This window comes from Crinia signifera, chromosome 1 (assembly GCF_055691185.1).
Source record: "Crinia signifera chromosome 1, ASM5569118v1, whole genome shotgun sequence".
NCBI classification, from domain to species: Eukaryota; Metazoa; Chordata; class Amphibia; order Anura; family Myobatrachidae; genus Crinia; species Crinia signifera.
Genome location: NC_139217.1, coordinates 79,911,400 through 79,927,932, shown reverse-complemented (window position 1 = coordinate 79,927,932; position 16,533 = coordinate 79,911,400). Strand labels below are relative to the sequence as shown.

At 42.9% G+C, this 16,533-nt stretch overlaps 1 protein-coding gene across 2 annotated transcripts in view; it reads left to right on the top strand.

Moving 5' to 3' along the window:
• Positions 1–16,533, top strand: part of CORIN (corin, serine peptidase) — a 230,702-nt gene that overhangs the window by 141,662 nt on the left and 72,507 nt on the right. For both annotated transcript variants that reach the window (XM_083167929.1, XM_083167930.1), the window contains exon 5: positions 6,935–7,116. In XM_083167929.1, the coding sequence (XP_083024055.1) occupies positions 6,935–7,116 (182 nt within the window). The remainder of the gene's footprint in view (positions 1–6,934; positions 7,117–16,533) is intronic.

The window sequence follows — 16,533 nt, the reverse complement described above, 5'->3', positions numbered from 1 at the left end:
TGTCAGGGATTACAATGGCGAAAATATTAAAATAAGAAGAATAATAGATATAGAGAAAAAGAAATTTGTAGAAAGATTAAAATTATTCTCTGTTGGCCGTTTAGTATAGAGTATTTCTGAAATAGTTCCTGTTATCAATTCAGGTAAGTATAATGTAAATTGAAATGCAATAATAAATGGGTTTTTATTCCCAACTCTGCCGCTAACGTTGTCTTGTCTTTTATTAATTGTTGCTTGGTTCGGCAATCAGTAAAAGTGACACGTTCACTGTATTGCTACCACCCTAGAATGTGTACTATATTAATATAAGCTTAATTCTGTGAATGCGTTATTTGAACCGCACATCAGCGCAAAATTGGCCCTCAGATGTACTTTAATGTCACGTGTATCCTGAGGTTTATTTCTCAGGGGGTGATTTTCCACTATACACATGTATACATTATAATAAGAAAGTGTCCATGCGCCAGATTAGTACCAGTTCAAAAATTTTTTAGTAACATTCATATAAGTGGGTGCATAGGTTCACTAACAGTGTTTATTATGTCCATGCAATATGTAGCTGCGATCGTGCATGCAATAAATTGCTCTCAGTATATTATCCAGCTTGTACTGTGTATACTTCAGCTCTTCATGCATATACTAATTGATTGGATATATTCCTACAAATTGGTAAGAGCAGATTGCACAGTATGGTCTGTATATGTCACAGCCAAACATGCACGCAATTTAAAGTATACTATAGATGATTTCATGCCTGACTGGTCAATTCAGTGTCCTTTGCACGGCATAATAGTTGTTAAGCGTGAATAAGTGACACTTTAATTGAGGGTTATTATTACCAAATGCAGGGTGAGCAGTTACTAGCTCCTATACACGTTCACTCTTAATAGTGCTTCTAGTCTAGGTGACACTTTAATTGCGGGTTATTATTACCACATACCGGGTGAGCAGTTAGTGACTCCTATACATGTTAAATGTTAATAGCGCTTCTAGTCTGTGTGTTTTATAAACATTTCTCAGATATAGATGCGCCGGAGCGCTCTCCGGAAGGTGAGCAGTCCACAGCCCACGCTGTCCTCAGCCCAATGCCGGGTGAGCAGTTAATAACTCCTATACACATACACTTTTAATAGCGCTTATAGTCTGTGTGTTTAAACACACACTTCTCAGATATAGAAGCGCCGGAGCGCTCTCCGCGAGGTGAGCAGTCCAGAGCCCACGCTAACTGAGATCGGGTCACCGAGCTCTGCTTGTACTGCAGCGTCTCGTGTGCACCCCGCTCTCCCTGCTAGGACAAGCGCTGTGATACGCGCTGTCACAGACTACGTTCCATTAACAGAGTTATTGACACATAATGATATATGGATACATTTCAATTATACATTTAAACAGTTACAACAGAGCGAGCTGCCGATGCGCATTTCGCCTGTGTCGGCTTTTTCAAGGACTTAGGTCAGCCTTGAAAAAGCCGACACAGGCGAAATGCGCATCGGCAGCTCGCTCTGTTGTAACTGTTTAAATGTATAATTGAAATGTATCCATATATCATTATGTGTCAATAACTCTGTTAATGGAACGTAGTCTGTGACAGCGCGTATCACAGCGCTTGTCCTAGCAGGGAGAGCGGGGTGCACACGAGACGCTGCAGTACAAGCAGAGCTCGGTGACCCGATCTCAGTTAGCGTGGGCTCTGGACTGCTCACCTCGCGGAGAGCGCTCCGGCGCTTCTATATCTGAGAAGTGTGTGTTTAAACACACAGACTATAAGCGCCATTAAAAGTGTATGTGTATAGGAGTTATTAACTGCTCACCCGGCATTGGGCTGAGGACAGCGTGGGCTGTGGACTGCTCACCTTCCGGAGAGCGCTCCGGCGCATCTATATCTGAGAAATGTTTATAAAACACACAGACTAGAAGCGCTATTAACATTTAACATGTATAGGAGTCACTAACTGCTCACCCGGTATGTGGTAATAATAACCCGCAATTAAAGTGTCACCTAGACTAGAAGCACTATTAAGAGTGAACGTGTATAGGAGCTAGTAACTGCTCACCCTGCATTTGGTAATAATAACCCTCAATTAAAGTGTCACTTATTCACGCTTAACAACTATTATGCCGTGCAAAGGACACTGAATTGACCAGTCAGGCATGAAATCATCTATAGTATACTTTAAATTGCGTGCATGTTTGGCTGTGACATATACAGACCATACTGTGCAATCTGCTCTTACCAATTTGTAGGAATATATCCAATCAATTAGTATATGCATGAAGAGCTGAAGTATACACAGTACAAGCTGGATAATATACTGAGAGCAATTTATTGCATGCACGATCGCAGCTACATATTGCATGGACATAATAAACACTGTTAGTGAACCTATGCACCCACTTATATGAATGTTACTAAAAAATTTTTGAACTGGTACTAATCTGGCGCATGGACACTTTCTTATTATAATGTATACATGTGTATAGTGGAAAATCACCCCCTGAGAAATAAACCTCAGGATACACGTGACATTAAAGTACATCTGAGGGCCAATTTTGCGCTGATGTGCGGTTCAAATAACGCATTCACAGAATTAAGCTTATATTAATATAGTACACATTCTAGGGTGGTAGCAATACAGTGAACGTGTCACTTTTACTGATTGCCGAACCAAGCAACAATTAATAAAAGACAAGACAACGTTAGCGGCAGAGTTGGGAATAAAAACCCATTTATTATTGCATTATCAATTTACATTATACTTACCTGAATTGATAACAGGAACTATTTCAGAAATACTCTATACTAAACGGCCAACAGAGAATAATTTTAATCTTTCTACAAATTTCTTTTTCTCTATATCTATTATTCTTCTTATTTTAATATTTTCGCCATTGTAATCCCTGACACAGGGACACAAATTATCGGGTCAAACATTGTTCAATAAATATTAAAAATTTAAAATTACTATTTAAATAATGATGACCTGTTAGTGATACCTAATACTATATATTATCTAATAAACTTATTTAAATTTTAGTCAATTTTGACATTTTTGTGAAGTAGGAGTGCGTCACAGTTAAACTGATTTGCTTTTTCTTTTCTACATGAATTCCTATTTTCTAATCAGTAGACTGCACCCTTAACCTAAGAGGACAGTGATTATATATAATAGACTTCCTATAGGTGGGCTTATTGCCATTCACATAAAAATTTACATATATATCCTACGTACCATATATGGTGCGGGTCGCTCACTCTCTCTTTATAAGCTTCTCTATGAGCAAGGGTATCAGCTCACTTATAGGTTTTGTGTGCGGTAGCAAGAGCAGTACTAAGTTCTTTAAGGCGGGTGATAAATTTTTTGCGCTTGGAGTGAATGTAGGACATTATGTGGCCTCTGAGAACGGCTTTAGATGCGCTCCAGTATAGGGAAGGGTGTTCGGCCTGATCTGAAATGTAAATTGTGTAATTAAGCCAAGTTTGTTTTAAGTGTAATAGAAAGTCTGTGGAGTGAAAGAGGTGGGTTGGGAATCTCCAACATCTTGTGAAAGATTGAGGGAGAGATAAACAAATAGTCATCGATATAGGAGCATGATCGGAGATGATGTTGTGTATGGAGGTATGGGTCACTTTAGAGAGGAGGTGATCAGAAATGAATAAGTAGTCTATGTGGGAGTGGGTGGAATGGGGATGAGAGAAAAAGGAATAATCCCTGTGTATGGGGTGAAAGACACACCAGGGGTCAATTAGAGTAAGTTGAGAGCATAGGGAGGGAAGTAGGGTAGAAGAAGTTGGGTGTCTGTCCACACCTACCCCGGATCTGTCCATGGATGGGTCAACGACTGAAATCTCCTCCCAAGATCAGATTGGAGTGTCCGCAGGACAGTAGCTTCTGTAGAATCATAGCAAAAAAATGAGTAATTTGGGTTAGTAGGAGCATAAATATTAAAACGAGTATATGTAATGCCATCAATGAGAACGTCAAATCAAAATAAATCTTACCTCTGGATCTAGAAAGTTTTTAATTATAGAGTATTGGAGATTTTTGTGAAAAATAATAGCCACGCCTCTAGATTGTTACTGAACGAGGCTGAAATACAATCACTGATCCAGGGAGCCTTAAAGAATGGCTGGGAGCCATCAACCCAGTGGGTCTCCTGCAAAAAGATAATGTGTGGGGACATATGGTAGAGATGGGAAAGGACTTTTTTTGCGTTTAACAGGATGATTGAGACCCTCTATGTTCCATGAGATAACATTAAAGGAAGAAAAAGGAGTATCTTCCCCAGTGGGATTAGTGCAAGGAGTTGGGTCAACCATATTAACCTACTCTTGTGGGCGGGATCAGTATAAAATAGATTTTGTAAGTTAAAGGGAGCCCACCCCTGTCCCAGCGAGCGGGGGGGGGGGGGGGGGGGGGGCAACCCACAGTGGGGATGTGCTTGTTGGCAGAACAGGCAGAAAATCTAAACAACATTATAATAAAAAAAAAAACACATAAAACACATAAAGAGAGGCATATTAATGCCCAATGGCTAGTCAACCTGTAGGGATAGACATTTTATTAAATAAAAAATAAGAGAAAGTGACGCAATGTAGACCAATTAGTATATCAAAGTATAGCATTGGTAAGCTACGACCTTATTATATAATGACTCCTTCAAGAAAAATTATAGTGAGAGTTCAGGTATCCGGAATAGAGAAATGGGTTTGGGCTGAAATTACATCATCAAAGAAAAGCGGTTTTCCATCTTCAAAGACACGAAGGCGGACTGGATACTATAGAGACAATTTAAGGTTGGAGTCAATAAGGTGTTTGCAGACAGGAGCAAATTCCCTACGTTTTGTAGCTACCAAGTTGGAGAAGTCCTGGAAGATAAGCAGACGGTTGTCATTTCAGGAGAGGATAGCAGTCTTGCGATAATGTTCCAGGAGCTTTACCTTATCGGCTTAGTTGAGGATTCTTATAATAACTGGGCATATGGGCGTCCTCCATGGTTAGCCCTGCCAGGGCCAATGCGGTGTGCCCGCTCAATGGCCAGCGGGAATCCTTTAAGATCAAGAGCCAATTGCTCAGGGATTCCAGTGGATAGGAGGTCCATGAGCTCATGTCCCTTAATTGACTCAGGGATGCCCACCACCCTTAAATTATTGCGACGACTCCTATTTTCCAAGTCGTCAATTTTCTCCATGGGGGCAGTGATATCTTTGGCCTGAGAGTCCATGATAAGTTGAGCAGCCTGGAGGTCATCCTCCAGGGAGGAGACTCTTTGTTCAGCCATATCTAAGCGGTTAGAATGTTGAGACAGTTGAGTGAGGGTGAAGTCGATGGCTTCCTGGATGCCAGACAGTTTTTCATCCAGCAGAGGGCCAAGGACTGCGGCTATGTCAGCAGGCTTCATTTTAGGAGGTTTGGGCTTAGGGTTAGATTTATTTTTTTTAGAGAAAGATCTGGTGTTGGAGTGGTCTGAGTCTGAGGAGTATCCACAGGTCTAGGGCGGGGTTCGTAGAGGACATGGAGACTGGCACCAGAAATTTAGTGTGGGAAGATATAGGGAATCCTTTATGAGGTCTACACGTGTGTAAATGAAGGCTGTAGATCACATTGAAACAGTTACATTGAACAAATAGTGAAACAAGCCATTAGGGCATATTGGTATAGTATACAGTAACTTTGCAGTGGTGTTGAACATAGTGGAGTAGGAGCAAAGTCCAATAACTGTAATAAATCTGAAGTAATATATAGGTATACACAGTACTTCTCCCAAACCAAGGGAGAGAGATGATGCAAATAGAAAGACTGTGTATATGGAGGGGGGGCGGCCTTGTGGAGAGGATTCAAAACTTATCACATGCAGCCGATGCGGATAAACAGTAGTACAGGCTCAGAGTAAACTGTAGATGTCCCAGGAGGGTTAATTATATATATTCAGCATGGAATGCTAGGTTGTATACTGTGAAGCTGTCTAGGCTGCTGCAGGTGTCTTACTGTGTGTATTCACTGAAAGGGGGATCCAGCACGGAGAACAGGTCACATTAGCAGGGTTTTCCCCTGCAGCAAGGGGGTTAGAAGCTGTCAGCAATATGCAGTAGAGGTCAGGCTGGTGACCAGGTGCTGTGCAGGCATGTGGTATCAGGGGGGATGTTTAAAATGGATTGCTGCCAACAGTGAGGGCAGGGGCTTCCCGGGCATATCCACCACCTCCACAGGTGCCCGGTGGAGTCCCCCAGCAGCGGGGGAGATGTGGGGGAATAGGTGCCTGTGGTGTGCGGGAGCGGGTAGCCGCGAGCCCGTGAAACCGGAGGTCCCGCCTTCAACCCTCGTATCAGGCCGCGACCGGTAGGAGGGAGTATGCACCTTCCCCGATGCCGCTGACGGTACAAACAAATGTCTTTGTCTTAAAAGCTTACATAAGTGTTTTTACTGCCATTGTGTTATTAATTACATTCCCATGCTTAGCATAACAGGAAAACCACAAAAACAAGACAACTGAATCTCCCGCTGTGGTGCAAACAGCCATGATTACTCTATGCTGTGATTACAGAATAGTTTTACGACATACAAATGTAATTTTATCCTGCAATATATGTAACATTTGCACCATTGAGACAATATATAAATAACTGACGAGCATTAATCCTTTATACATAAGTCACAAAAGATACCAATAAAAGAGCTCTGTCATGCTGAGCTGTGGTCTGTGAGCGTGACTGATGTAGTGACTGGAGCCAGACAGATGCATTTGGAGGAAGCCATTCCTTTGTAAGAGATGCACATAAATACCTCTAGGTTAGGAAGACAAATAACATGGGATCTTGCTATACGTTACACAAACATTCTCATTTCTCATTGCTGTATAGAAATTATTTTGCTAAGATTTCATGTTTCCGCTACAAGCTGCTGTACTAAGAAACAATGGTTCTTTCACTCCTCAGCTATCCATTACTACCGTGCAGATCGTTCTGCGAGGCCGCGCAAGATGGCTGCGGGCCAGTGCTGGAGATTGTGAATTCTACTTGGCCGGAGTTCTTGAGATGCTCCCAGTTCCAGAACAGAACAGATAACAGCAACGTGAGCCGTGTCTGCTTCTCCCCACAGCATGAAAACGGAGGACAATGTACGTCTATGTGTAAACTGGTAACACGCATATCTTCTGTTTCTACATAAATGGCAACACATGTCAGGGCCGATTCAGGATCGCTTGCAGCAATCCAAAATCAGCCCCAGCCCCGATGGTCGGGGTTTGAGCATGTGCAAATCCCGGCAACGAACGGCTTTGGCAAGTTACACACTCGCCGGGCCACTCGTCCATGGGAACACCAAGTGTTTTTATGGGGAAACCCATAAAACGCTGTCCGTTTCCATGGGTATGCTGGCGGACCGATGCCTCCCGGGGACGGGCTGCTGACATCACAGGACGTCAGCCACCTGGCCGTTGTCAGTTGAGACTGACTTTTATTTGCGAAGGCAGGAGAAATCATATGATGGTCGTGAACATCGAATGATTTCTCAAGCTAGCGGAGGCATGCGAGGGGAGGTGTTCTCGTACACATGCACTAAGCAGCGAGCGACTATTACACTATGCACTCCCTGTACCCGGAAGAGGATTACAGTGCAGTTAGGAGGAGGTCACAGGTCCGGGCAGCACAGCACTGTGCTGCCCGGACACAGGTGAGAGGGGGGGCGATGCGGGGCGGTGGGGGTCCGTGCGGGGCGGCGGGGGTCCGTGCGGGGTGGCGGTGGGTCGGTGCGGGGCGGCGGAGGGTTGCGGTAGAAGCCCATAGGTTTCTATGGGGCATCGCCAGATTTTTCTGGCAATGCCCCACGCCAGGCGGGGGATGCTTACAGCATCCCAAAATGCGGTAAAAACCCGATTACTGGGTTTTTACCGCATTTTTAGCTTAGAGAATCTCCCCCTTTGTGAGATGAAGGGTTAGACCTATGGCAGTTTCTGTAGCCCCTACACCTAGGCAGATCTGCATGGTTCTAGTACTTAGCCCTGTACACACTAGCCAATGTGCAAGCTAGAGAGTGTGTTACACACTGAACAATATCTGTTAACAATATGTCTCTGTGCATATGGGCCATGGGCTCTCACTGCATGTGCAGTGCTACTTAGATGCATCCGATATTGGGCATGTGCCCCAGTTCATATTGTGCCATAATGGAGAAAATGCATACTGTATACCACATGTAACTGTGTTAGGGAAAGTGGGCCCCTCTCAGCTCTGGGCCCATAACAGCTGCACTCCCTGCACCTATGGTAGCTACTCCCTTCAGCATAAGTATTTCAAGACACATAAAGTCATGATATTTTACCCATATTTTTAACCCATGTAGATAATAAAATCCTTATTGGCCTGTGTTAAGTCACATCATTTAGTTTTATACTTTATTTCCCCTAACACTATAGAACAGACGTGGAATGAGCCCGCAGCTAATGCAGGACTTATCCATGACGGAACACATGTACAGTACATCTGAAGACAAATTTGTAACATCAACCTCCCATAAGTAAAGTCAGCATTTGCTCTATGTAAATCAGCTTGATGCATTGATGATACTTGCACATCTGGATATATTCAGCAAACCAATTACAATTTTATTTGAAGTACTTGTAGCTTTATAATAGAGTATGTTGGAGTGGGTATCCGAGCAACCTATCAATGCATAAAATTTGATTTGCTTCCAGATTTTTATTGAAGACTTTTAATAGCTCAAATACAGAATTCACACGAATGATTAACGGGACACACAATACCAAAGAATGCTTAAATAAAACACTGCTCAGCCTCTTCATTTGTTTAAAGTGGACTTAAGAACCCATTTGGCAGTGATTTGGATCTGTATTAATATAAGAGTTCAAAATGTTAAGTGGGGAGTGGAAGTATATAGTACAACAGCTTGTGCACGTTTTGCAATCATGAGATGATAGGACATCAATAAAAGCCATTTACCATCAATTCACATTTAAATGACAAAATATTCAATCTCATTTTTAATAGATGTACACTGAAATTAAATTAATGTTCATTCATTTTTATTACTATGAAATATTTCCTGTGGCTTTGCATACTTTTTGTAAGACTATATTTAGCAGTTATAACAAATGTTTAACATTGGTCTGTTACTAATGGTCGGTACATTATTTGATGTCAAATATTGAGTTTAAGGGGTTCGCTGTGAACATTTCAATTGTGATTATGCAAATTAATTAGTTATTGTTTCACATAAATTTGTGCAAAAATTCTCAGAGAAGAAATGTAAATATATGTATCTTACACTCCCACCATAGAATGAAAGTACAGAGATTTTTGTTTAAAGAATTTTTCACTTAAGTTTGGGGTGAGATTTAATAGGATGAGAGATTCAGAAAGTGAGAGATTTAGTAAGAAATCTCCAGTTTTTTTTAAAGCGGCAATCATTTACACTGCAAAATAAAAATGGTTTTGCAGTATACATGATTGCTGCTTTAAAAAATTTAAAAGATTATTCTCTCACTTTCTGAATCTCTCATCCTATTAAATCTCACCCTTTGTGTCATATGAAAACACTGCAATTGGCGTCATATTCAAAAATATGCTTAAAATATTGTTATTAGATGTTATGACCCTTCTAGTATTCCATTATTTTTGCATTTTGCAAATGTATAGTACCAATATTTCTTTAAATTTCATTCTTGTATTGCACAGCACATTTGTTTGCAAATTGTGTTTTGTGATCTTTCTATATACAAATATTTGCAAACAAAATATATATTTAGATCTGGGTACAATAGAACATGTGTACCCACAGTGATGTCGGGAGCCACTGGATCCTTTGGGGAAGCCAATGCCAGCAAGTGCATACATAGCTACCTGGTGGCAGGTGTGGCGGGGGTCCTGGCCCACAAGAGCACACATCATTATGAATATATACATTAGATGATATGTACGATAATGCCGTTAACAATGGCCATCAAAAAAGTGGCTAGTGTGTTTGTGTGTATATGTGTGTGTGTGTGGGCACCTTTAGAGAACTTACATCCCAAAAAATTGTTAACAAAATTATTGAAGCAATCTACATATTGAAGGAAATCACATCGCCCAACAGTCAGGGTCTTTGCAGGTATGTTTAAAGGATTGTGTCACATCAGGGCGCTCTTAAGGGTTTTTCACACGCTCCAGCTCCTGCCTGGCGGCGAAACCCTGCACGGCCAAGAAGCCGTGCCTCACACAGAAGTTTAGAATGGTGGGGATGGCCACAGCCCGGCAGCTGTCCTTTCCAGTGGTGGGATCCGGCTGCAACCGGGCGGCCGAGCCGTGGTCGTCCCGTGTGAATGGACACAATCGCTTCCATTATTAACTACTGTGAGCTGTACGGCTTTTGGCTGTGCAGGGTTTAGCCACCCGGCAGGCAGTGGCGTGCGGTGGGGTGTAGCCGGTGAGGCACAGCTTTTCTTGTCATACTAGCGTATATGCCGGCATTTTTAATTGATAAAGTATGTCATACATACAAATTATTTATTTAAAAAATCTTATTTTTATTATTCTAATAATAGTCAAAACTCTGGAGTAAAAAGTTTATGGCAGGTGAGGCAGTGCCTCACCTGGCTACCTTTTCTGCACATCTCTTATCAAAACTCAGCGAATCTCCAGCAGTGTATACTGCTGCACATGTGTATAATGCTGGTATGTACCCCATGGCTCATATACTGTGTGCAAATCTGGCTCAGGTACTTGCCAGGGATTCTTGAGCCATTTACCTTACTGCACGTCCATGCCGGCAGGAGCCGGAGCGTGTGAAATAGCCCTTAGAAAGTGAAGGATTCATTGTAAAAATGGGAGAGATGGAACCAAATCTACTTAAAGCAGATGGGCACTAAGGAGGTCCTCAGCTCAGGGACATGTGTGGTTCAAAAAGATAAGACCATTCCACCAAACAACTTTGTGACTGTAGTACTGGCGGTGAAGATGAACATGAGTACAGCTTACAGATAACCCTCTGTAGGGGTAGACTGGAAGTGGAAGTTGTCCTCCCACATTGAGCAGAACAGTCCGAATCTGCAAATAATGTCAGGAACAAAAATACCTCATAAGGGTCGACAAGGCCCATACACACTAGGGGCGGGATGTTCAAACATCCGCAGCCCAGCTCCGCCCCCCATCGCATACATAATTATGGCATATACAGTACTCTAACATATGGGATAATTATGGCAAAGGACAGTTCTAAGTTAAGAGCTGTCCTAGTAGTCAGCGGCTCTCCCCTTCCTTACCCGGCGCTGCTGCGCCGGGCACAGCTCTGTGCTGCCCGAACACAGGTGAGGGGGGTCAGTGCAGGGCGGTGGTGGGTCGCGTTAGAGGCCCATAGGCTTCTATGGAGCATCGCTAGATTTTTCTGGCGATGCCCCTGTCGCAGTAACCCGGCGGGGGATGCCCTGTCATTTAACGCACCCGGGCATTTTTAGTTTAGAGAATCTCCCCCTAGGTGATTTTGAGCTCAAAGTAGCTTAGTTTTCCCATTTTTAGCTGCTTTGAGCTATAAATCTCCCAGTACGCTGTCCTTCAGGGTGTATTACAGGATGAGTGAACCACTTCATGGTCCCAATCTCCCCCCACCCGTGGAAATCGCAGGGCCGGGTAAAAAAAGCTTAGTGTGTACGCACTCAGTGATTTATCAGATATCAATTTTCATTACATCATTCATGGGCAAAAATACTTAGGGGGGAATTTACTAAGGTGGGAGTTCTATTTCACATGAGTTGTTGCTATGGGCAGCCAATAAGAATCTAATTCTTATTTATTTACCACTTTCTTGAAGATAATAGGTAGTATCTGATTGGTTGCCTATAGCATCATCCCATGTGAAATAGAACTCCCTTCTTAGTAAATTTCCCCCTTACCCTCAGGCGTCCAGTTACGGGGGCAGCTCCACTTCGGAGATCACCGGAATAATGACCACTAAACCATTTTTACATCTGTGCATGCGCAGTAGAGTCTGAGGTGTAGATGTATCATCTGTCGTTATGGGGGAGAAGTGTTAACGGCGTACGTTATAAGCACTGATACCGCTTCGCCCCCATGTAAGAAGCAGCCGGGGTGCGCTAAATGACAGGGGCGCTATCTTAACCCCTTCCCGACATTTGACGTACATGTACGTCATGGTCGGGAAGTACTTCCCGACATTTGACGTACATGTACGTCATGGCTTCTAACTGTCACTGCGTCTAGAGACGCAGTGACAGTTAGGTGATGTCTGCTGTCCCTGACAGCAGACATCCCCCCTCGTCGCCCAGGGGGGGCAGGGGTGCCCCCCCCGGTCGGCGATCGCTGTGATTGGCTGTTCAAATGTGAACAGCCAATCACAGCTATTTCTGTGTTACCGGCGGCTATGCCGCTCGGTAACACAGAAATCGGTGGTGATCGGTGCAGCACCGATCACCACCGATCCGCAGACACCCCCTCCCACCCCCCCGGCAGCTCACCGTCCAGGGCAGCAGCACCCGGCAGTCGCAGCCGGAGCGCACGCAGCGTGCGCTCCCCCCGCCCACCCCCGTACCCACAGCAGCAGCAGCAGCAGCAGCATGAGCTGCTAAAAATAAAAATAAATGAAAATCAGCTGAATTTTATATATATATATATATATATATATATATATATGTATATATATATATATACATATGTGTATATGTGTGTGTGTATATATATGTGTGTATACATATATATATATATATATATATATATACACACATATATATATATATGTGTGTATATATATATATATATATACATATATATATATACACACATATATACACATATATACATATACATACACACACACACACACACACACATATATATACATAGATATTCCCGACATATGACGTATATATACGTCATGGTCGGGAGGTACTTCCCGACCGAAGACGTATATATACGTCATGGTTTTACTGTCACCGCGTCTATAGACGCAGTGACAGTTTGGAGATGTCTGCTGTCCCTGACAGCAGACATCCCCCCTCGCGGCGATCGCTGCGATTGGCTGTTCAAATGTGAACAGCCAATTGCAGCGTTTTCTGTGTTACCGGCGGCTAAGCCGCTCGGTAACACAGTGATCAGTGCTGTACAGCACCGATCACCACCGATCGCCAGCCCCCCCCCCTCCCACCCGGCAGCCCCCCTCCCTCCCACCCACCCGGCTGCCGCAGCGCCAGCACCGCTCCCACCCCCCCGCCAGCCGCAGCGCCAGCCCCCATCCCAAAGCTGGTGACCAAAATGGGGTCACTTGTGGGGGGGTTCCACTGTATTGGTGCTTCGGGGGTCTTGCTAATGCGACATAGCACCCACCATTCATTCCACCACCAAAAATCACTCCTTCCCTTCTGAGTCCTGCCATGCACCCAACTGGTATTTTTTGGTCACATGTGAGGCATTGCCGTACTCGGGAGAAATTGGGGCACAGATTTTGGGGTGCTTTGTCTCCTTCATTCCTTGTGAAAATTAAAAATTTTGAGCCAGAACTGCATTTTTCTGTAAAAAATTACATTTTTTTACAGAAAAATGCAGTTCTGGCTCAAAATTTTTAATTTTCACAAGGTATGAAGGAGAAAAAGCACCCCAAAATCTGTGCCCCAATTTCTCCCGAGTACGGCAATGCCTCACATGTGACCAAAAAATACCAGTTGGGTGCATGGCAGGACTCAGAAGGGAAGGAGTGATTTTTGGATTTTGCAGCACAGATTCTGGTTGAATGACCCCCGAAACACCCATACAGTGGAACCCCCCCACAAGTGACCCCATTTTGCAAACTACACCCTTCAGGGAATTCATCAAGGGGTATAGTGTACATTTCAAACCCCCCGGGGTTTCACCAATTTTGATACAACTGAGCTGTGAAAATGAAAAATTTATTTTTTTCATTTTCACTGCCCAGTTGTACCACAATTGGTGAAACCCCTGGGGGTTTGAAATGTACACTATACCCCTTGATGAATTCCCTGAAGGGTGTAGTTTGCAAAATGGGGTCACTTGTGGGGGGGTACCTAACTTTTAGCATTTTATGGTGCCTAGAAACCTACATGGTGCCTAAAAAATAATCTCATAAAAAGGAGGCTCCAAAATCAAGTAGGTGCTCCTTCTATTATGAAGCCTGTGGTTTGGTCACCGTGCATACTAGGGCCACATATAGGATATTTATGAAAACCAAAGAATTGGGGGAATCAATTTTTAGTCACATTTCTCTAGTAAAATCTACTGTGTTCCTTAGAAAAATGTATTAAAATTGAAAATCCGAAAAAAAAATGAAATTTTGAAATTTCACCTACACTTTGTTTTAATTCCTGTGAAACACCTAAAGGGTTAACAAACTTCCAAAATGCTGTTTTGAATACTGTGAGGGGTGCAGTTTTTGAAATGGCATCATTTATGGGGGTGTCTCACATACAAGTCCCTCAAAGTCACATCATAACTGACCTGGTCCCTAAAAAAATCAGTGTTTGAAATTTTCTTGAAAATTTGAGAATTTGCTATTCATATTTTAAGCCTCCTAGTGTCCAAAAAAATGAAAATGAGGTTGAAATAATGATGGCAACATAAAGTAGACATATGGTCTATGTTAGTTATTCACTATTTTGAGTGGTAAGATTATTTGTCTCACAAGCAGAAAATTTAACATTTTGCAAATCGCAAAATTTTCCATTTTTTCACGATATTTTGGTATTTTTCACAAAAAAACACAGACTGTATCGACGAAAATTTACCACTAACTTGAAGTACAATGTGTCACGAAAAAACAATCTCAAAATCACTGGGATAAGTAAAAGCAAAAAAAAGTTATCCCCACTTAAGTGAGACATGTCAGAATTGAAAAAAAAGGGCTCTGTCAGGAAGGCAAAAACAGGCTCTGTCAGGAAGGGGTTAATGATAGCAGTCTGATATGAGGGCAAATGTATGAACAATCAGCAACGCTGACCGTTCCGCCCCCTGCCGCTATCTACTTTGACAGCTGCAGGTGGCGATGCCCTATCTCCAAAGCAGGAACAGCGCTGTCCTTGCTGCTGCTGGCTCTGGGCTATGCTGGAGATTGAGTAGTGAGATCCCATGCGGGCCCAGTCCAGCCAGCCGGGGGGGAGGAGACAGCATCTTTTCCAAGTTCAAATAAATATAGCCAGAACTTCTCAATAAACTTGATCTACAGTATGGACACTGTACATTTAGCTTGCAGAATAGCTCGACCCGTCCTTTACACAGGGGATTTTAGTTGCCTATACCCTGTAATCCTGTCGCGTCCCGAGGACACTGGTGGTCCTCCCCAAGAAGCACCGTATATTGCAGACAAGCAGATAGAGCCGTTTCTTTCCCACTAACATCATGTTCTGGACAGTCTGCTTCTAAATCATTACAGCACAGTTATGTTTACTGAAAAGGTTACAGTCCTTCTCAGACTTATGAGGGTTATAAATGCTCAGAAGTCATTAAGTAGCATGCTCTGTTAGGACGGGAGACCAATGAAACATATTGAATTACGGATCATCAGCAGTTTGAGAGGTTACACATGCTGTAAACTCAATTACAGTATAATTGCCAGTGTGCACAATACAAAGACTATTTTATCGCAAAGTATTTATCACTGCCACACAAGCAGATACACATGCTACAGTGACGTCCCATCAATCTTATTATTAGTGGGAACCTATCAGTATTATGATAATAAGGATTTATGGTGGCACTTAATCTTATAATGCAACAGGATTGTGTTCATCCTGAGTATGACTATACAAGAGCAGTAAGGAATGCAGTGGTTGATTCGCTCGGATGGGAATTTGCACCCTTGCGAGTCAACCAGAACCCGCCCTATGAATGGTAGTACTCCCTCCTCGCAGCATGCGTTCGCACCAGTGCATTCACTGCATTGGTGCCCAGTGGTCATTGCGCGTTGTGTAAGTCATTTTAAAACCATTACTTAATTACTGGCTGTGTCAGATATTTCCCATGTCCTTCTTGCCTTGCAGTTTGCATTTTGCCCAGAAAATGGCAATTATCCTCACAAACTGGCAGCATGAGACAATGAAATCACTGCTGCGGATCTTTGCCAGCGTAGACAGTATTCATATTGGAGATTTCTTAGTTCCCATTTTTCTGTAGTTATCGCACATTCTAGGATTTCTGTCTCACTTCCAAATGTCACGCTGCAGATGCTTCTAGTGATCAGATTGAGTTTACTATTTAAAACTGTGAAGAATTGATGGCCCTGGGGAAGGAATGATTTGCCAAGTTCTGCTGCCTTCAGTGTAATCCCCCTGTTGTGCCGTTTTGCTTGTTAATGTTTTTTTATTACTTTAGCCAGATGATTATTCATAAGCTCATTCCCCTATTAGAATTCCTTTGTAAATACTTGGTGGTTGAACAATGTCCTTCTCATAAGAGTGTGTCAGTTCTCTTGTGCAATGTTGTACATGAATAATCCTTTTACCTTTTAAAGATATAAAAACAGCACGTAATTAAACCGTAAACACAGTGTTCTCTGCTAGAGCTAATGCAAAACATGCGTT